Source organism: Passer domesticus, chromosome 17, assembly GCF_036417665.1.
Source record: "Passer domesticus isolate bPasDom1 chromosome 17, bPasDom1.hap1, whole genome shotgun sequence".
NCBI lineage: Eukaryota > Metazoa > Chordata > Aves > Passeriformes > Passeridae > Passer > Passer domesticus.
Window position 1 is genome coordinate 10,835,896 of NC_087490.1, and position 21,546 is coordinate 10,857,441.

Sequence of the window (21,546 nt, forward strand, 5' to 3'; positions counted from 1 at the left end):
ACAAGACCCTGGTTCATAATCTCCTTCTCATTCCCAGCAGCTGAGCAAATTGTTGCGTATTTCTGACGCTTACGATGTTGGGCATCGCGGCGAAATACGGAGGAGGTGTCGGGGATGCTCCGACAGGGCCGTGACGGCGGAGGGGCGGCGGGGACAGACTTGGGGACATCTTTGGGGACATCTTTGGGGGCATCCCTGGGGACAGCCCTGGGGACAGCCCTGGGGACATTTCCCGCTCGCTCCCCTCACGTTCCCGCCGCCGCCCTCACGGCCCGGCGCGCGCCCCGCCCCGCCCCGCACGCGCCGGCGCTCTGCGCACGCGCCGCGCTCGGGGCCCCGCCCCCGCAGGTGCGCGCGCGGGCGGGTGACGTCACTTCCCGCGCGCCGGGCGGGCCAAGATGGCGGCGGGCGGGCGGTGGCTGCGGAGCTGCTGCTCCGTGCTCAGGTACCGCGGGCCGGGGGGAGCGGCTGAGGGGGACACGCGCTGCCCGCCCGCGGGCTGCGGGCTAAAGAGCACGCGGCATAAAAGAAGGAAAATCCACCGGTTGTTTTCATTAAATTGCTGTAGAGCAACAAAAAAGACTCTCGTTGCTCTGTGCTGCTGTTTCTCCGCTCGAGTATTTCTGTGGCAGGCCCTGACCCCAGGGCATTTGCACAGCTTGGGTTGTAAATAAAACCGGCCACAGAGAGCCAAGTGTCGCTGGACTGTGACAAACCTGTCACATTTCTCCCCTGCATGTACCACACGCCACTTTTGAGCATGTTTTTTAACCTCTTTTCCAGTATTGGTGACTATCAGCAGTGTGCCTATGCCAGCTAACACACCTTTGTCTCTAGAAGTATTAATATTGCACTAGTCACTGTGCTTGCCTTTCCTTGCACTAACCATTAAACAGTGATATGAAATTTGAAACCAACTTACCCAGTGCATCACAGGAGCCTGGCACAGACCAGATCCTCTGGAACAGCCTCTGGGTGTTCTCCTCCCGTTGCTCCCCGTTTCCCAGCCCGCACGGGGCCGTTTCTGCAGCTGAACTTGTGCCTCTTGCTTTGCAGGCGCAGCCTCCCGCGGCTGGCCGGCGTCGGGCAGCGAGGCCTCGAGGGCAGGAGCAGGCAGTGGCGCCAGGCCCTGGGGCTGGGGGCGGCCCTGTGTGCCGTGCCCGTCGTGGAGGTACCCCCAGAGAAATGCCAGACCCACCTGCGTGTCCTGCCTCCCCCCAGGACTGCGTCCTCAGGGAGAGCTCGGCTGTGCAGCCCCTGGTGGCCGTGGGGAGGGCCACGGGGCACACGGGGACACACAGGGGCACACAGAGTCGCATAGGGGCACACGGGACACACACAGGGCACACAAAGTCACATAGGGGCACACACAGGGTCACACGGGGCACACAGTGTCACATAGGGGCACACACAGGGTCACACGGGGCACACAGTGTCATACAGAGTCACACAGGGTCACACGGGGCACACGGGGCACACACAGGGCACACAAAGTCACATAGGGGCATACAGGGGCACACGGGGCACACAGAGTCACACACAGGGGCACACAGGGGCACACGGGGGCACACAGAGTCACACAGGGGCACACACAGGGGCACACAGGGGCACACGGGGCACACAGAGTCACACAGGGGCACACAGGGGCACACGGGGCACACAGAGTCACACAGGGGCACACACAGGGGCACACGGGGACACACACAGGGGCACACGGGGGCACACAGAGTCACATAGGGGCTCACACAGGGGCACACGGGGCACACAGGGCACACGGGCACACAGGAGCACAGAGGGTCACACACAGGGTCACACAGTGTCATACAGAGTCACACAGGGGCACACGGGGCACACAGGGCACACAGAGTCACACAGGGGCACACACAGGGGCACACGGGGACACACACAGGGGCACACGGGGCACACAGAGTCACACAGGGGCACACAGGGGTGTTGGGAAGGATGAAAGTTTGACAAGAAAGTCTCACAGACACATATGCTTAGCAGAAAGATTTTTCAATGTAGAAGCTGAGGAAGGGATAGAGATGGAAGCAAGTTTTGATATAGAAGGAAAGAATTGCTGAGCCAGTCTTGCTGGATAACCAAGGAGGCAAAAGGTTTGTTAGTTAGAAGGGGGTTTTTATGACTCAGAACAAAGGATAAACCCACCTCAAACAAGAAGATTTTTTTACCAAGCAGAAAGATAGCACAGGCAAACAAGTCAGCAAATGTTGCAAGTAGAAAAAAGGTCTCAGAATTTTCCACTGCAAGAAAACTGAAAAACAACTTCTAGCTTAAACTGTAATGTACTAACCTTTAGTGATTGGAGAATACTAACATGAATATGGTAATTGTAGTGGTTATGATAGGCTATAGATAAAAGTTAAGGTATAGATTGGTTCTACTGTATTAAGATGCTCAGCAAAGAAAAGTATATAATGCATTTGTAACCTAAACTAGGGGTCTCCAGGCCTGCTGCAGCTGCAGCTGGCAGCTGTGGGCACAGGCTGTGTCACCCACGACCCTGGGCTGCTCTGACATCTTGCAAGTGATAAACTGCGTTTGGAAGAGCTGCCTGGAGCCCGCACCTCTCATTACAGCTCTTACACAGGGCACACACGGGTCATACAGGGCACACGGGGGCACACGGGTGTCTTGTGTTGCAGCAGCAGAGCCCGGGGTCCCTGAGCAATGACGCCCTGATCAGGAGGGCCGTGTCCCTGGTGACAGACAGCACGGCCACGCTGCTCTCCCAGACCGCGTACGCGCTGATCGAGGCGCTCACCGAGTACACCAAGGTGAGCCCCACGCCTGGCACCACCCACTGCTGGCTGCTCTGACACCAGCTGCACTCTTAAACCACGCCCAAAATGGGCTTCTGCAAAATTAATTTAACCCAGGGGGTGGGGGGGTTGGAGATGTCAGCCATGGGGTCACTGTTCTACGGCAAATGTGGAAGTTACTTTTAGCTTGGTTAAACTGTTGGTTTTGGGGTAAAATTAGACAGCCCCAGAATGGTTTGGGGTTGGAAGGACCCTAAAGTTCATGCAGTCCCATGAGCAGGGACAGCTTTCACTGTCCCTGCTTGCTCCAAGCCTGTCCAGCCTGGCCTTGGACACTCCAGGGATGGGGCAGCCTGTGCCAGGGCCTCACCACCCTCACAGCCAGGAATTTTTCCTTAACATCCCATCCAACCCTGCCCTCTGTCAGCGTGAATCCATCCCCATGCTCTTTTAAGAAGTCCCTTTTTTAACTTAGGCAAAATGACCCTGGAACTCAGAACTGGGGCTGAAGAAACTCATAACAGTTTTTTATATTACCTTGTACTGAGCTCCCTGTTCTTGGGCATTTTGTTGCCTTTCTCAGCCTTTCCAAGGCCATGACCTGAGTTCCATCAGAAGGATGGCATGAGCCATACTTAAGTCTGAAAGAAGAAGACACAGTTTTAATTTTGCAAATAAATTGCCAATTTGAGTAAAATATTTGCACATCCTTGTCAGTACATCAAGTGTATGAAGGGTAATTTTGCTAATTAACACTAGGTAACACTGAGACAACACCAGAGCTGTGCAAGCTATGGTGGTAACTGTGCAAAATTATTCCTTCACAGGCAGTTTATACCCTGGTGTCTCTCTACAAGCAGTACTCAGATCTCCTGGGGAAGATGAACTCGGAGGAGGTGGATGCAGTCTGGCAGGTGGTCATAGGAGCCAGAGTGGATGTGAGCAAACAAAGCCCCCTCACCACCTGCCTCTCCAGCCCTGCTCTGCCCAGCTCGGGAGAGCTCTCAGTGTGCTACACCTTGCTGGTTCTTTCTCCCAGATGAGCACCAAGCAGCAGGAGTACCTCAGGCTGGAATCCAGCTGGATGACGGCGCTGCGGCTGTCGGAGATGGCGGCAGAGGCTGCCTATCAGTCAGGTGAGCAGCAGCACTGAGCCCCTGCCCCCTGAGCCCCTGCCCCCTGTCCCTCTGCCCCCTGTCCCTCTCTCAGCACAGCTCAGACAGCACACTCCCAGCTAACACCACGACTGACAGCTGCTGCCTGGTTTTTGGAGGTGCTGAGCACGTACATTCTGGTTTTGGCTGCGAGTCTGTAGGTGTGGTCTGAGAGCTAGGCCTGGAAACTTCACTTGTGGTTTAGGTCAAGACTAACCACGGCCAAAAATGTCTGAGGGAAGTGTTCAGTTCTTTTTAAATGCAAGGCTCAAACACAGTCCTGGGAGCCACAGAACCAAGGCTGCCTATGAATCCTGGAGGACTTTCCAGCTGGATTTAGTTATATTAAAAAAGGAAAATACACTAATTTTGGGTTTTTTCTCCCTGGAGAGATTTGAGAGCTCTGAGACTGAGTTGTGGACTGGTTTGTGGCAAATGGGCAAAGTTACTGAAGTGGAGAAGGGAGGGAATATACTGACACCCTAATTCTGTAAGTGCCTGGAGAAGACCCAGAAATCTGTGGGAGCATGGGAGGAGAATGGTGGGAATTCAGCAGTGCCACAGGTATTCCCATGCTGTAGGTGCCAGGATGGGACGAGGACTGAAAGGTTCTGGCACACAGGGACTGGGCTGGGCTTAGCTCTCAAAGCCACTGGCACAAGGGGATCACTGCTGTCCAGCTCCAGCTGCATCCCACTGGGATGGGAGGATTCAAGGGAGCAGTGACACCTCAAAGCAGACAGAAGGCTTGAGGTAAATGAACAGTATTGAAATTAATACAGCCCAAGAGCCCTCACAACACAGCAGAGCAGATGATCATCCCATCCATTTCTTAGCTGAAGGTTTGCCCAGTGCTCCTGGACCCCAGAGTGTCAATGCTTCCCTGCAGGTGCAGACCAGGCCTCGGTGACAGCCCGCAGCCACATCCAGCTGCTGAAGTCCCAGGTGCAGGAGGTGAGGCTGCTGTCCCAGAAAGCAGAGACCAAATTAGCTGAAGCTCAGACAGACGAGCTCATCAAGGCCCGAGGAGAGGACTCATTGCCTCAGGGTGTTTTAGAAAACACAGATGATGACCCTTACCTTCGGGAGGACTGAACAGAACTGAACTCTCAGGGTCAGTCACGGATGGAACAGTCCCAAGCTCTTAAGTGTGGGATAGTGTAAAACTGCTGAAATAAGCCTGTGATTCCATTTTTTTTCCCCCAAAAGGATTGCTTTACAAATCAAGTATTTGGAAGGCCTCAGTTTTGTTTGTTACTTACCTTGTTTATAATACTTTTGGATTCATTTATTTAAATGTTTTATCTATGCAAATGTGAAGACTGTTATCAGGGATGGCCTGGTGGTAATTGTGTCTCTGCTTGGAGGGTGCTGCTGCTCCCCTGGTGTGTTTGTAGGATCAGCCAGAGAAGTGTATTTAAAAACCCTTGTTTTTAACCTGTGAGGTAAATGATGTCTGTGAGGAGATGCCTTTATTAAACTGTGCAAAAGCAGCTCGTTGTGGGTGTGTTCCTTTGGTGAAGAGATTAGGCCCTGCTTTCTATTTGAATTTAGAAGTTTTTAACCTCTGGGTTGGCAGCTGCACCAAATTACACTGAGCTGCAGTCAGGGGAAATATTTGCTCTGGAGCTGAGAACTTCCCATGGAGTCACCCGGGCTCTTGGTGCAGTTTTGTTCAGCACAGCAACTTATTTCACCCAGAATCACCTCTGGGGGAGGTTCCCCAGGAAGCAGTGGGGAGGTTTGATTTTCAGTATATTGTAGTTATAAACAAAATTGTTTTGGCAGCTGCTGTGTGCTGTTCTACAAAGCACTGAGCAAAAGAGTCTTACATATTTGAATGCTTCCCAATGCAAATTTCAGGAAATAATTATTTCTTTTGCAAGCTTAATGTTTCACTGCAGGTTTCAAAACCACGGGTGTCTTTCACTACTCATTTCCTAACTTGACAGCTGGCGTGAAATTTGCTTTGTAGAACAGCATCCACTTGAACTTTATCACTGTTGACTGGATCCCCATCTGCCAGTTTGTGTAAGAAAACACACATTAATCAAAGGTTTTACCACAGATTAGCATCTGATATATCTGTGTCCGGGTTGGTGTTACTAAATTGAGTTGTGCCTGCCCAGGAATTTTCTTACCTGCAGCATCAGAGGTGTCTCATTCTGGCTGCCTTTGGAACAAATGCAACCTCAGGTGCACAGCACTGTTCATTTATAGATTAAGTAGTAAAAAGAAAATTAACAAACCATCTTTCCTTGCTCCTCACTGGGTGCTGCTGTATCTAAGGAGGATGGCAGAGTCTGGAATTCAGCTTGCAGGGAGCTGCCCGTGTTTGCTGTGCCAAACACAGCTCTGGGCTGGAGCATCAGGGAAAAAATACCCTGTGATGAGAGGATTACTTGGGTGGTGGCACAGCTGAGCCCTCAGGAGCCAAATGCAGCCTGAGATCAACCTCTAACCACAAGTGCTCTGCTGTGGTACCTCGTGCAGTTGAAGAACAACTGCCAAGCCCCTGGCCCGAGTGCACAAACAAGTTGTGTACCTCTCAGGATGCCACAGTAACTACTCAGATGTTTGCATGGCACTGCCAGGAGCCTGCAAAGCCAGGAAAGTCCCTCTTCCCCTTTCAGGGCCTGCTCCCAGCCCTGCTGTGACCCCACTTCTTGTTTCACTGCACGTACTGCGCTTCCTGGCCCAGAGCTGCTCCACACACCCAGCCCGACGTGACTGGGACCAGCCAGTCAGCCCAGCCAAGTCAAAGTGGGGTGAGGAGCACCAACCACCCCAGAACAGGGCAGAAAGGAGTCCCTCACCTTTGTCAGGAAGTGAGAGCTGCCAGCTGGGGGTTAGCCCACAACGGACATGACATCATGCTCTGTGCTCCTGAGTTTGCACTGGGAATCATCGAGTGGATCACAAAAGTGCAGGCACAGCAGCTCACAGGGCACCACGGTGCCCACTCTGTGCAGTCTCCTCTCCAGGACCAGCAGCAGTGCCCAGAACCTGGGGTTTGCTGCTGGCACTCGGCCTTGTTTACACACCTAAAACTACACGCAGGCACTTTCTCAGCTCCACTTAATGAAACCCTGCCAGAAAACACAGTAACAACTTGCACAAGACCACCCTGAGGATGGGCAGCCACCGATTCTTTGAGACAAACCCTGCTCACACCTGGCACAGAAACAGCTCCTGTGAGGTGGCAGCTTTGCCCCAAGAGCCTGGGTCAGCCCTGGGGCTCAGCCAGAGCTACCCCAGGTGCTCCAGAGGGCCAAGGGAGCCCATCCTACCAGCAGTCCCTCACCATCCCACTGAGAGCTGCCACACCTCTGCTCTCAGGGTGTCCCTGTCTATAGGACAAGGAAGAACCTCCTGTCAGCACTTCCTGGGCACTTCTGAAAGCTCAGCTCCCATCTGGTGGGGGATGGATGCTGGGCAGCTGGCACTACAGACAGCAATTGCAACAGCACAGCACAAAGGGCTCTGCTTGCTCTAATCACACACTTCCTCTTTACTCATTTGCTTGTTTTTTCCCCTAAGGCTTCCAGGCTGCTTCCTGCTCATCCACAGCTCCAGCTCTAGCAGCAAGATACTGATAAGCTTCACAAAAGAACCACCAAAACTTATTTCTATATTTGATATTTTCTCAAATTAGCAACTCCAGTACATTCAGATTTATCACTTTTGTGTCAATGCATCTTGTCTGAGCAGGGCAGAGAACAGCTCACAGAAAAAGAAGTAGCAAGTTTTCATTTCCACTAACATTCTCCTCTTTAATGCAAATACCCAGCACCAGATCTCAGCCTTCCCTGGCTTTTAGGGCTCTTAGCTTTCAGAAGACCTAAGAATACTCCCATGTAAATACTTTTGAAAAGTGTTTTATTTCTACACAACATTAAAACGAACCAAACACCTCCCACACAACATGGGAAGCTACAGCCACTCTTCCACGATTATTCAAAACACGTGGCTCCTCTCAAACCAGATCAGAAAGTGTTTGTGCTAAAGTTTCCAGTGCATGTAAACCTTTGTGAGTTTCTGCAAAAGCCAGAGGGCTGGAGGCAGAGCCCAGTTCCCCAGATCATCATCGCTGCTGTGTTAAGGCCATGTATTTTTGAAGCTTTTCCTTCCCCACTCCACTCCCTGTCTCCTGCTGTCTGGTAGGAGCTGTGGGGTGGCTGTCCTGGGACAGCAGACCCTGCAGGACATCCTGGCCTTTCTTCCATGCCTTCAAGTAAATTTCAAATGCTCTGTCACTCCTTAGTCATTGCTGGCTGTCCCACATGAGAGTGACTTTTGCCAGCAGTCAGACTCCAGTGCAGGTGGCACTTGTGACGTCCCCTGGCACAGTCTGGCTGGGAAGGCACTGACCACACCACCCTGTGACAATTCAACTGCTTCAAGTAACCCCTGACAGAAAAAGACTCACTGCAAACCAAACCAAACCACGACAGCTCCAGTGCAGTTAGTAATGGACATTTCTACCACAACCTGATTTTTAGTTTAAGTAGCCTGTCACCAGCCACAACCCCTGGGCTCATCAGGAGCTCCTTTTCCAGCCCCTGCTGTAGCTGTGTGTCACTGACACTGCACACCTAATGCTGTCATCCTTCACCAGCGTCCACATGATCCACATCTCCGTTGGGTTCAGCCTGTGCACAACCATCAGCTCTTTGTACAAGCACGGATCAAAAGGATTGAAAGGTCTCTGGATCCCAAAAGTCTTAAAGCCAGCGTGGTTCTTTGGGGTCACTGCCATCTTTGCCAGACACATTCCCACAAACACATCATCTATGGGGAAGAGCTCCGTGTCCTCTGCGGTGCTCTGGAGGCGACACACTGTCTCTCTGGACATCACATATCCCCCTCCTCCTGCATAGAGAGGATAGAAGGTGGCCCCATACATGAGCTCTGGAATGAAGTATTTGACCTTGGTGTTCCTGATGGGCCGGGCGTTGGCGATCACGTCCCCAACAAAGAGATCCTGCTCAGGGTCCAGCTCCCGCAGGAACTCAACGATGTTGTAGGTGTTGACAAACACGTCATCATCGCCCTTCAGCACGAACCTGGCGTGCCGGCACTCCTCCGTGAACCAGCGGAGGAAATGCAGCTCCTTGAGGGTCAGGTTGAAGAAGTCGTCAACAAAATCCCACTGCAGGATGTCATCGAACTCCTGGCTCTCGTAGGCCAGCAGCTGGTGCAGGGGCTGCAGCTGGACTTTGGCCTCGGAGCGCCCCAGGAGGAACACCAGCCTGACGGGCCTGCCCCCGATGGACACCTCCTTGCCCCACGTGTTCCTGATGGCCACGCGCCGGTCCACGTTGATGGGGGAAGACTTGATGGCCAGCAGGAGGAACATGTCTTTGCTACACCTGGAAGGCCTCAGCAGGACCGAGAAGTTCCTGCAGTGCTTGTAGGTTAGGAAGACTCGGTGAGGCTCCGGGAGGGCGAGGGAAGAATTGGCAAAGGTCAAGTTGGGTAAACACTTGCTGTGCTCAGCGCTGTCCAGGACCGGGGGCTGCAGTCTGTGATCCACCACATCCGCTTTCTGCTCTGCTGATGATGCTGCCAACTTCGCCTCCTTCTTCATGTACAACACCCAGGCCAGCAGCGTGAATGAGAAGGTGTAAAGCACGAGGCTTTTAATCCTGGGGTACATGGCAGCATCCGGCGCAGGACCGGCCCCGGGCGGCCTGGCACGGGGACGTGTCTCGGTGCTTCCCCCCGGGTCTCACCAGGACCCGGAGCTGCCGGTGAGGACGGTCCAGAGCTCCCGGCCCCGCCGGGGCGCGCAGACCGGGCTGGAGCCGCCGCTCCACGGTGACCCCGCACGGCAGAACCCCCGCCCTGCTCTGCGGAGGAGCCTCCGCTGCGATCCACCGGGAGCTCCGTTCCCTCCGCTGCGATCCACCGGGAGCTCCGTTCCCTCCGCTGCGATCCACCGGGAGCTCCGTTCCCTCCGCTGCGATCCACCGGGAGCTCCGTTCCCTCCGCTGCGATCCACCGGGAGCCCCGTTCCCTCCGCTGCGATCCACCGGGAGCTCCGTTCCCTCCGCTGCGATCCACCGGGAGCTCCGTTCCCTCCGCTGCGATCCACCGGGAGCTCCGTTCCGTCCGTGCTTCACCGGGAGCTGCCCCTGCCCCTGCCCCGCCCCGGCGCTGCCGAGCCCCGCCCGCGGGCGGAGGATGCGAGGGGCTGGCACCGGCCCCGGGGCAGCGTGTCCCCGGCACGGACACCCACCCTGCACCCCCTGCCCGCTCCAGCAGGAGTTCAGCACCAGCCACAGACCAGCAGGAGCCCCCGGGCAGCTCCCAGCTCTGGCGGTTCGGCTGAACCAGGCTCCATGCAGCGTTCCCGTGTGGTTTATTTCCACTCATGCTTCTGCTATGGACACATCACTGAGTCTTCCCCATGGCCACGTTCTCCTGGTTCTGGGTGCTGGCTGCCAAGGGCCATCGAAGCAGCTGCATCTGGAATCGAACTGTCAGCGGCACCGGCTGGAGCTCTTGACCCTCCTCCACTTCAGCAGTGTCTTTGTTTTTTTCTTTTCCTGCGGTAAGAAGTACATTTGTCACTGTCTTAAGAGAGTAAATGATCCCAAAAGCAGCAGTGTGCAAGGGTGTCAGCAGTGACTGGGCCTCAGCAGGAAACTGAATATGATTTTGGATGATAAGCCCAAAAAAGCATCTTAAATTGACCTGGGTGCAGCCTTTCTTTTTGTTGTGAAACTGCACTAGGGCAAAAGAAAGATTCAGAAATAAATTATTTCAAGGATCCTGGAAAATCAAGTGTGAGGTAAAATGAGACCTACGTGAGACTACTTCTGAAGACATCCTTCAGTGTCTGGGCAAATGGTTGGCTTGTGACAAAGCCCGCTGCCTTTCCTCTTTGAGCCGTCTGGAAGTGATCCCAATTCCTCTGAGAAGACTTATTATTTGTGTGCATTTGCTGACTGAGGGATGCAAATCAGCCTCAGCTCCCGGCTGTGAGAGTGCCGGTCCCTGCCCAGCCCTGCTGGACACACTGGGAGTCATCCCCTGTGCCCCGGGGCACGGCCACTGTCACAGCTCCAAGGGCAGTCCCCAGGTGATGTGCAGGTGTCAAACACCCCCGGAGCAGCTGGTGACTCACGGGCAGACACTGAGCTCAGCAGGGCTCCAGCAGCCCCCCACAAAAGCCACAACTTGGTGAGTCACAGCCATGGGACAGCGGGTGTAGCGAGCTGTGGGGCAGCTCATCTTTAGGCACTGTGAATTTTGCACTCACACTTTGAAATATGCTCTCAGTGGCCCCACAGTGCAGCCAAGCCAGCCCCCACCTGCACAGGCACAGGGGACACCAAATTAAGCACAAATCTCTAACTGCTGTGGGTTTCCTGCAGTAGTAGCATTTCTGTGCACTTTTACCTTTGTTCAAGCTGAAGGGAAACCTCCTGCACACACTGACCACGCAGCAGGGAGGGGAGGAAGGAAGAAACAACCACTGCTGAAGCTGAGCTGTTTGTCAGCAACTGCCTGTTTCAGCAACAGGCTGAGTGTACATTGAAAATACATATCTTCTTGTGGGGGACAGCAATTCAATGAGTTTTCTTCTTTTCAGGTCGCTAGGGGAGGCCACTGGCTTCTGTGAATGCAGACACAGGCCAGGACTGCAGAGCTCTGAGAGCCCACAAAGATTGCTGTGGGTGACAGGGCACAGGAAAGCAGCCTGGAGCTCTGTGGGTTAATTACACCCTTAAATCTGATGCCAGAGCAGAAAAACAAAGCTCCTTTGGTAGCTCTGAGCTGTGCTGGGAGGCCTGGCCCTCTCCATGCCCTCTTTGACCCACGAGCAGCTTTCCAGAGTTGCTTGGCCACCCGTTCCCTCTCCCACTTCCTCCCGCTCTTGCATTACCCCTCCGATGTGCTGGCACTGCTATTTCTGCAGTCAGAACCAAGATTGATGGAAAAATAACCTGCAAGAGGCAGGATGAGGTTTGCCTCTGGCAGATTAAGCAAGGCTGCTGCTCTGCACTGGGGAGGCAGGGGACACACCCAGCAGGGTAAGGGTGGTCTCTTGGTGGGTGACAGCAGACTTGGATCTATTCGGGGCACCTGGGGCTCTTTGTGCACCTCATCTCCAAACCAGAGAGAACAACAATCCCCTCTGCAAAGAGCTGGGAGATGCGAGCTGGCAGTGAATGAGGAGCTCATTATGCATCCCGGGCAGCCCTTGCCCAGCTGCCCGCCCACGCCACCGCCCACACTTGGCAGCCGACACAGTGGGCAGCACTTTTCTCACCCAAAAATCTGCTTTGCCCTTCTCCCCTGGCACAGGGTGCCGTAGGTGTGAGTCTCCCAGGGCAGCTGGCAGCCCACCCTGGCTGCTTGTGCAGACACCGACTGCACAGAGTCCGGGCTGTGTCTATTCCCAGAGCCCGCAGTGAATGTCTGTATTCACAGCCCCAGGCTCAGGATGTGAGTAAGTCCCCGCTCCTGGAGCTGGCAGGGTGGCCGTGCCCTGCTCCTGTTTGCTCTCTCACACACCCCACCCTCTGTCACCTTTGGTTTTCTGGCTGGTCTGGTCTCCTTTCTCCGCTTTGGGCTTTTTGCTCTTGTCTTTGCCTTTTTTTACCTCCTGTGGAGAGAGATGTTTCCACAGTAAGGCTGTGTTGAAACTCACTGCCCTCCTTCAGTCAGTCCTGTGCCAGCTGTCATCATCTGGGTGCTGTCACTGGGATTTCAGGGGCAGGGGACAGAGGTGAGGGAGAGCAGGAGCACAGCAGAGTGCTCAGAGAAGAGAATCCAGGAAACAGAAAGTTGGTACAGCTGGTGTGTGCTGCCATGCTGAGAGAGAGCACCAGAGGAAGCACAAGTGGCTGCTTACACATTCTGGAATGGAAAAATAAACTCATCTCTTTTCCTAGGCCCAGAAAAAGTAGCAGAATTGCTCACTAATATCAGCCTTAAATAACCACACCAGCAGCAATGGATGGTGGTCAGGCAGGGCTATTTCAGCCCCATTTTGGGGAGAGAAGTAAGGGATGGATGGATGGATGCCCAGGCCAGAGAAGGCATTTGCTGAACCTCAGCCTGCAGCCCTGCCCTGGGACATGCTCCTTACCTTCTCCTCCAGAACTGGTGGTTTCTCAGGGATCAGGATCCCAAAGTCACACACAGTTGTCACCAGGTCCTTGGTGGCCAGCAGGGTCTCCAGGGTCACCCTCGTGGTGCCCAGGGTGCTCCGAATGGGAGGGTCACTGCGATATTCATATGACTTCTTCTTCTTCTTCTTTTTCTGTTTGTCCTTGGACACGGGGACAGGCCTCAGCAGAAGGCTGGGGTCTCTTTATCAGAGAGAAGCAACCCCAACCCAGCCCCTTGCCCACCACTGCATCCTGGCCAAGGTGCTGCTGCTTTCCCCCCACAGAAAGGGGGGACTTTGGGAGAGGTCTGACTCTCTGACACACCAGACTGACCTAGGAGAGGGGTCCTTGTTCTCCCATCACTGTTTCTGCAATTCAGATAGAATTTGGTGATTGTTCTCTCCTGGCAACTTACCTTTGCACTGTTCTTCTTCAGCTCCTGTCCTTCCTTATTTGTGACAGCATTTTCTTCTGGATCCACAGGCCACGAGAGCACCTGCCCGGAGAGAGGAGCTGGCCCAGGTCCCTGCCATCCCAGCCTCCCTCCCAGAGGGAATTGATACCACTGGCTGGGCCTCCCAGCAGCTCTTTCCCCTTCATCCAGCTCAGCCACACCCTCACCTTCTCCTCCACAACAGAGACAGTGGTTCCAGCCTCCAGGTAGGACTTGAGCCCCACCAAGTCCTTGGCAATGTGCTCCTTCCTGTAGCTGCAGTCGATGGTGTCTGCCCAGGGCTGTCCAGGGGTGGAGAACACCCTTGCTGTGTAGGGACACAAAAAAGTTGTGAGGAGACCTCTCTTTCCCAGAAGGACCCCCAGGACACAGCTGGTGCCAGGTCATTATCCATCAGTCCCAGGAAGAGCCCAGCTGGCACTGTGAGGGACATCCTGATGCCACCACACCCCACAAAGAGCTGAGACATGGAACAGAAGATCTGGAATTCCTCATTACCAGAGTGGGGCTTGGGCTCCTCTGTGGCTGCAGGCTCCTGTTGGCTCTTTGTTTCTCCTGTGTCCTGAGAAGAGCTGTCCTCATCCAGCGTGGCCACTGTGGGACTCTGGGGGATTTTTGTTCCCTGGAACAGAGGGATTTGTCTCCAAAATCCTATTCCCCAGCCCACCCTCATGGGAAGAAGGGACTTCAGTGCCAGGGACAAGGTCGCTCCCTCTCACATGCAGAGAGCTCTGGGCTCCCCAAGAGGGATGTGGAATGTGGACAGCTGGATGCAGCCACACGGGAATTCTGTCCCCAGCACTGCTGCTCCCCACACCAGGCCCATCACCCCATAGCCTGGAGATGCAGCTCCCCTTGCTGTGTCCTGCCATGCTGCTTGTCTCCAGGGGCACAATCAAGCACCAACCTCAGGACTGCCCCTGTCCTCAAGCTCCTCTGCCTCTGCAAACTCGTAGGTCACATAGTAGCTGTAGGTGATCACTGGACCCTCAGAGCCAACCTCCAGCTGCTGAAAATCTTCAGGATTAGGGAGTCCCTTCATCTCCCCAATGCTCACAACCACATGTGCTTCACTCCTGATCAGCTCTGAAAGGAAAACCATCCTGCCATGAAGCTGCAGCACTTCCCTTCCAGAGAGAGGAAGGAACAGAGCAAGCAGAAACCTCCAGGTCCCATGTCCCACCTGTGGCATCCCTCAGTGCCAGCCTGTGCAAATGCTGTGACAAACCACTGCCACGTGGCGTCACTACAAAGCCATGCAATCACCTCCTGGCTTGGCTGCTCTGCTCCTTCAACGTTTGACTCTCCAAAAAGCACACCCAGCACATAAACTCATTGAGCAGGGGCCATCAAGAGAGGTTTCCCATGCCAGGTGTCCCCAGCCTCCTGCTCTCATCCCAGTCAGGGATGTGCCACAGAGGTGGCACTGCTGTGTGCAGACAGTGCAGCCCCATGTGAGCACTTTCCCCAGTACTGATGTTCCTCTTGCACAGCTTAGGAGGGAAATGCATGATCTGAAACCAGATGGTGTCTGGGAAGAAAAGCTGAGGCAGGCCAGGACACTGAGGCAGTGCTGGGCTTAAAACTGAAACTACCTCACTTGAAATTACACAACCACAATGCAAACCCCACCCCTGAATCACAGGGTCAGCACGGGCGGGCTCAGAGGCAGGGCTCACCTGGCTTCCTTGCCAGCCCATGGAACTGCTGCCTCTCTTCAGGCCATATGTAGATGTCATCGAGGATGGACAGCTTGGGCAGGCTGCCCACGAGGAAGCCTCTGTAAGTGGGGATGAGAGCCAGTGGGTTCCCCTGGAGCACCAGGATGCGGAGGCTCTGCAGGGTGGACAGCTGGGAGACCAGCCCCAGCAGGTCTGTGAGGCTGTTAAAGCTCAGGTCAAGGGAGACAAGGTTTGGCCTAAGGAGAGAACCCAGGGAAGGATGTAAGGCAGCCAGCACCTATTTGAGGATAGAAAGCTACAGCCCTGGATAAAAACAGAAACAAAATTCATATTTCCCTAGCACAAACTGGGTTGAACTCAGGAATCCAGTCTGGAGGCCAGTTCCAAATTCCTGAGCCCTACAGTCCTTTGCCAGTCTGTCCCACAACACAAAAACATTTTTTAGCATCCATTGATGACCCCACTGCACCATTTGGTGATGCAGTCTGTGCTTCAGGTGCTTACAGACTTCCAGCAGTGACATTGGGAAGGACATGGACAAAGTAAACTGTCCAGGGAAATGGAACTGTGATGGGCAGGGTGTCAGGGCAGCTCCCCTGGTGATCTCCCCATTCCACACCTTACTAAGGACCAAAACAACCTCTGGGCAAGAGACAGAAGACAGCAGAGACAGACTGCTCTGCACAGAGAGTAGACACAGAGCAAAGAAACAGCCCTTCTGAATTTTTCCAAAATTTTCCCTTCTGTATTTTCCCAAAAAGGGCCATCTCTGTGGCTTGAGATCAGCTGTTCACATCTGCTCATTTCCCCTTCAGGAGCCCACGTTCAGCCTGTGGCATTACCAGAAATCCACAGTGAGGTGCTTTTCCTGGGAAGGGCCACACAGCCGGTTGTGGCCCAGCCCCAAGTGCTGGAGCTCCGGGGGTGGCTGAGCACACAGATCCTGCAGATCACCCACAGCATTGCAGCAGAGCTCCAGCACCTGCCCAGGACAGAAGGAACAACAAACACCTTGGCAACAAGCTGTTCCTGGCACCCCCTTGAGCTGTTTGCTTTTCCTGTGTTCCCACATGGGAATTCCTGTCCCATCCTGCACAAGAACCCCTCACTCACCTTCAGAGTCCGGGGCAGGTGGGCTGAGGTTACTCTGCTGATGTGGTTGGCACTGAGGATGAGCTCCTCCAGCTGCTGGAACCGCAGCAGACCCTCATCCACCTCCTCCACCTGCAAAGAGCTGGGTTTGGCCAACTTGTCCCTGAGGCACCTCGTGGCCAGGGTGGCATGGACACATCTTGATCTGCGTGACACCTGTGTGGCACGGATTAGCACAACATCCTGGGGAGGCTGTGGGGAGAAGCTCTACTCCTGGGAAGCCCCTGGGATGGCAAGGTGTCCTTTTCCCAGCACGTTTTCCCTGACAGCAGGAAGGCACAGCTTTATGGGCCCCAGCAGCTGCACTTACCCCCTTGTCGAGAATCCGCAGGCACTTGACGAGCTGGAAGACCCTGGAGCCCTGGAGGAGCTCGGGTGCCAGCACGACCACCTCCCTCAGGTGCTGAGCCTGGGGCCTGCAGTCAGAGGGCAGCGCCCAGGGGCTGCGCTGGTCTCTCAGCAGCTCCAGCAGCACCCCAGTGGTCTCCTCTCCCGGTGGCACAGCCTCCTCCAGCCCCAGGGGCTGTGCCTGGGGGCCCCTGTGGGCATTGAGGCGGGATTTGTTCTGTAACAGAGAGAGGAGAGGCAATGGCAGCCCTGTGCCACGTCCCACGGCTGTGCCCCCCAGACCCCTACCCAGCTGCCGAGGCCACAGGGGAAGTCCTGCAGGCCCAGGTGCTGCAGGTAATCCTGAAAAGCAGCCGAGACGCTGTGGGGTGCTGCCATGCAGCCCAGCCCGCAGGGAATCCCCTGGCTCGGTGGCTCTGTCCCCGTCGCTAGGAGATGGTGCCATGGAACCAAACTCTCCAAGCACAGGGTGGAGCAGGTCTGGAACAGCACCAAGCTTGCCCGGCTGGGAATAAATCCCTGCTTTTCTGGTTCCCACTGGGTTCTGGGGGCTGCTCCCCACCAGGGAAAGGGCAGGTGGCCTCATGCTGCACTTGCAAGGTGCAGCATCAGCACTCTTCCCTGGCAGGGGACCTGTGGCATGGAATTTGCCATTTCCCTTATCTGTGTCCTGAGTGTCACTCAGGCTTCAGGGAAGGAGCAGTCAGGGTCTCAGTCAGCTCCAAAAGCCCAACTCTCCCCTTTACGTGGAGGGCACTGCCACACAACCATGTAAGGCCAGAAAACAAGCTCACAGCTGAAAACACCAGCTCCCACACTTGGAAAAAGTAGGTGAGCTCAAGGAACAAAAGCCACAGCTGTGTCTCAGGTCAGCACCAGGTCTCCACAGGCAGAGATTAATTTCCTTTTTCCAGCGATAGGTGTTGCAGCAATGGCCACAAATTCCATTTTAGAGGGCTGACAGAGCAGCCTGTGTCAGCAGAACTTCACCAAATGAATTGCAGTTGCTCTGTGAGGTCTGATGGTTACGTGGTGGAAAGCTGAACTTCTCAGGTTGGGTTTTACAGGACGGATGCTGACCTGCTCCCTTATCAGCTCAGCAGCTTATCACAGCCCTGTACAGACCGGAAAGGATGTGCACATCATGCACAGGCTGTGAGATAATGGCATGTCCTGGAGTGGAATAACCAGGTAATGTGCTGTCCTTAGGAGAAAAGGAAGTAACATCTTCCAAAAGTCTTTGAAAGAAAATTACCAGTGGTTGAATTGTGTTTTGTAGAAAAGCGAAGCTGTAAAAATTCTGCTTCTTTTATTTGTATAACTATTTAAAATAACTTGGCCCCACTGCCTTCAGTGCTGCACAAAGAGATACTCCTGCTCTTGTGGGAAGACCTGATCCCAGTACTCCCTGGCTGTGCCCATTTGGGACAGCTGGAAGAGGGCTGGCAGTGCCCAGTGGCATCTTTTATGTACAAGCTCCTGCACCTTCCACAGATCTTCCTGTGGGCCACTGACCAACTGCATCTCTGCAGGTTTGGTGCTTCCAAACAAGAAACCCTCCAAGATCACCCTTCTGCCAGAAAGGAGCCATCTGTACCCACCACTGCCTTTGTAGGGACATTCCCAAAGAACACTACGCACAAAGAAACATCTCTCTTTCTCTCTGTCTCCATTTTCCCACCAAATAATAATAAAACCCTCAAATAAAAGAAGTGTCTGCCAGAACTGTCCTTTCTGTTGGCCATGGTAACTCATCTTTTCCTTGGCATTACTTAGCACCTATTCTGTTTTGGTGTGTGTGAGAATTTCCTGCATTTGATTACCAGAAGCAGAAAACAGCCTCAGGGGAGACAGGGGTGGGGAGGGGGGATCCTGAGCATCCCTTGGGAACAGGGTCTTACAGGCATCCAGCAAAGGAATTTATACATGGAACTGGAGGCCTGACCTTGCCCACGAGCCTTTTTCACTCCCTGCATTGGGTCACTCTTACACTGACTCTGCTGGAGAAGCAATGGCTTTGGGCAGCAATAATGTGCTTCCAACCACCTTCATAAATAAAACAAGGGTTTATGTTCTAAATCCCACACTTTGGAGAGCCCAAGGATTTAGATGGGATGGCCAAGGCAAGCTCCGAGTCACAGAGATGACACAGGACACCCTCTATGTCAGTTTGAAACTGAGCACGTAGATCACAATCAGTGAAGACACATTTGAATCAACTTTCGATGTAATCTTTCAAAAAAGAAAAAAACCCAAATTATCACTGGCAAAAAAAAAAAAGAAAAAAAAAAAAGAAAAAAAAATCCTGTGGGGGAGCCACTGACGCAGGACTCCACAGCACTTAAATGCAGCCTGGCTGGCCCCCTCCACAGCACTCCAGGCAGGCAGAAGCTCCAGAACCAGCTCCAAGCCAAGCCACTGCTGTCCCATCCCACCATGGAAGGCAGAGCAGGTGGGTGTGACTTACCCTTGCTTCAGGCTGTAAGGTTGCTCTGGTTGATGTTCACCTCTAGCTCAGCCACTTCATGCCTATATGCTTTAAAAATGTATCATGTTGCACAAAGCTATTAAGATTTGCAAAAAGCTATGCAGAAGACTGAGACTAATCATTGTATTCTCTCTTTCCTTTTGGTTTCCTCTCTTCATCTGAATGCAGAGATCAACAGGTTTGCAATCTTCCTCTTCTGTTTACTGGTTCCTTTGGGCTCCATGGCACCGACAGAGACATCAGAAAGCAGAGTGACTACAGGACAGAGGCAGAATCGTTTCACTACAGAGATACCAACCTTTGCATCAGTAATACAGCAGAAAGCTCATGAGTTGTTTGAATTCTATGTAAGTGCACCATTTTCCATGTGCTGTGCCTATGTCTGTGGAGAAATCTCTTGAATTATTATAAAACACTAGAAAGACCACCAGAAAAGAAGTATTTGGGTTAAAACCTAAAGTAGGCTCCCTGTATTTAATGCAAGAAGGAAAGTGTTCATTGTGATATTTCAGGGCAGTTGGAGCAAGGGCAGCTGCAGAGAGCTTGGATGACTTTGCCTCAGGTCATTGCCTGCTTCTGAGGGATCTTCCTGTTGGGGCATCTTCTTGCAGGAATTTAGTCAGATCACTGGAAACTGATTTAGTCAGGTCACTGGTGAGAATTGCTTTGCCCTTCAGTCTGACCCTAGTGCTTGGGCACTTCTGCTAAAAATCCTGCTCACCTATCCTTTCCTTAGAAAGGAAAATAGTTCACTGAACCCAGGTGCCAATGCCTCAGACAAAGTTCAGTTCCTGGGACTGTGCTCCCAAGAGTATGTTGATAAAAATCAACATTGACATTTCCTCTGAGAACCAAGGCAAACAAGGCATGGGGATCTGCAAACTCTGTGCAATGCCTGCTTGATCAGAGGGATGGAGGTGTTAATACAAGATTGAAACACAAATGAGAAAGGGAAACCAAAGGACCAACAATTTAACAATTTCTCTCTCCTCTTCCTTCCCCACAGAACAACTGCATCTCTGCAACATTCCACCCTAAGCCCCAGACAGTTCTGTCCACGGCCAGAGAAAAGGCAGAGAGAATACCCACGTGTCCAGCTTTCCAGGCAAACTGCTGTGCTTTGCACCACATCCTCAACATTCTGAAAACCCTGGCAGGTGACATAGAAACCTTCTGCAGCAAGAGCTCCACAGGCGTGGTCCAGGCCAACCTCAACCAGCTGAACACCACGGTGCGCCAAGGCTCTGCCTTCTACACCTGCAGCAGCCAGGAGCTGCCCCAGCTGGAGCCCCAGGGCCACGCAGACACCAAAACCTACATCTGGTGGGTTTTAAAGAAGTATGAGGACATCATGCAACTCACAGGAAAGCTGTACTCTGAAGGAGCAGTTTGATGTGCTAGGATGAAAAAGCAACTTGAGGATAGGTCTCTGTAAATGAGACCTACCAGGGGTTGTGGGATCAGTTTGATGCCAGGATGAACATTGATAATGTACTTGCTATTCTCTAGAACTATACAATCCAGTTTAATTTAATATTTAAAGGATGAATGTGTTATTGAATGTATTTATTATAAAATTATTTATATTGTCTTATTTGCAACAGCATATAATAAGGATGGACTAAAGTGAGTCAAGGTAATTTAATTAACCAGCCCTGACACATATAAGCAATCAGGAAAGTGTAATTTCAGTAATTTTAATGTTATTTATATTTTTACCTTGCGGTTGATTTTCAAAAGAAAAATTGATTGTCAGCAGGCTGATTTTGTACTTCTCTACTAGTAAATTTTATTTATGAATTTGTATAACATCTATTTTTATAAATCTATTTAAGTGGTTAGTTTATATATTTATTTATTCATATTTTAAACTCTTATATTTTAATACTGAAAGGGATCTATTTGCTACTTTGTAGATGAATGGTTTTGCTCATTTCCTGTTACCACCTTTGGATAGAAACTGGAACTTAATTAAAACATTAAATAACACAAATATTGCTGGATTCTCTTTTTACTAATTCTTTTTTACAATATACTTTGCACTGGCCCTGTTCTGCTCAGACTTCTCCAGGAAAAGTGGGTTTGATATCAGCTGAGTTACACTGCCAGCCCCACAAGAGTCTGAGGGGGGATCCTAGAAAAGCACTCAAGTTTCCCAAAAAGAACTGAGGGACCAAGCTCCTTGCTGGAGCCAGGGGAAGAACTGCTCCCAAACAGGCCCCATTTCAGACACAGCTCTGGAGATGTCACATAGTGGTGACACAAAGAAGGTAAAACCCCAACCTCCTCTCCTTCATTTTTAGAAGAAAAGAGTGGTTGGAAAAAAAAAATAATCACTTTCTGGGGTTGTGCTTATCCCC

At 52.6% G+C, this 21,546-nt stretch overlaps 3 protein-coding genes across 5 annotated transcripts; 1 reads left to right on the top strand and 2 right to left on the bottom strand.

The window, feature by feature from the left end:
* The first annotated feature begins 334 nt into the window (after nt 1-334).
* Nucleotides 335-5,430, top strand: DIABLO (diablo IAP-binding mitochondrial protein). 2 transcript variants are annotated; one of them, XM_064392296.1, is made up of 6 exons: nt 335-445; nt 1,057-1,171; nt 2,667-2,798; nt 3,611-3,721; nt 3,823-3,919; nt 4,827-5,430. In XM_064392296.1, the coding sequence occupies exons 1-6, from the start codon at nt 399-401 to the stop codon at nt 5,030-5,032; spliced, it is 708 nt and encodes a 235-aa protein (XP_064248366.1). In that variant the 5' UTR covers nt 335-398; the 3' UTR covers nt 5,033-5,430. The 2 variants fall into 2 exon arrangements, with proteins under 2 accessions (XP_064248366.1, XP_064248367.1); XM_064392297.1 differs by having other exon boundaries at nt 2,670-2,798.
* On the bottom strand, nt 5,145-10,146 carry B3GNT4 (UDP-GlcNAc:betaGal beta-1,3-N-acetylglucosaminyltransferase 4). The gene has a single exon (XM_064392295.1). It carries the CDS (start codon nt 9,594-9,596, stop codon nt 8,478-8,480), a length of 1,119 nt encoding a protein of 372 aa, XP_064248365.1. The 5' UTR covers nt 9,597-10,146; the 3' UTR covers nt 5,145-8,477.
* A 138-nt stretch (nt 10,147-10,284) lies between these two features.
* LRRC43 (leucine rich repeat containing 43) lies at nt 10,285-17,142 on the bottom strand. Of its 2 annotated transcripts, XM_064392293.1 has the most exons (12): nt 16,987-17,141; nt 16,661-16,915; nt 16,312-16,422; nt 16,041-16,180; nt 15,196-15,434; nt 14,424-14,602; nt 14,015-14,138; nt 13,684-13,823; nt 13,478-13,558; nt 13,041-13,223; nt 12,479-12,554; nt 10,285-10,488 (listed from the first exon to the last, which is right to left on the bottom strand). In XM_064392293.1, the coding sequence occupies exons 1-12, from the start codon at nt 17,074-17,076 to the stop codon at nt 10,334-10,336; spliced, it is 1,773 nt and encodes a 590-aa protein (XP_064248363.1). In that variant the 5' UTR covers nt 17,077-17,141; the 3' UTR covers nt 10,285-10,333. The 2 variants fall into 2 exon arrangements, with proteins under 2 accessions (XP_064248363.1, XP_064248364.1); XM_064392294.1 differs by lacking the exon at nt 12,479-12,554 and having other exon boundaries at nt 16,987-17,142.
* Between the last annotated feature and the right edge of the window lie 4,404 nt (nt 17,143-21,546).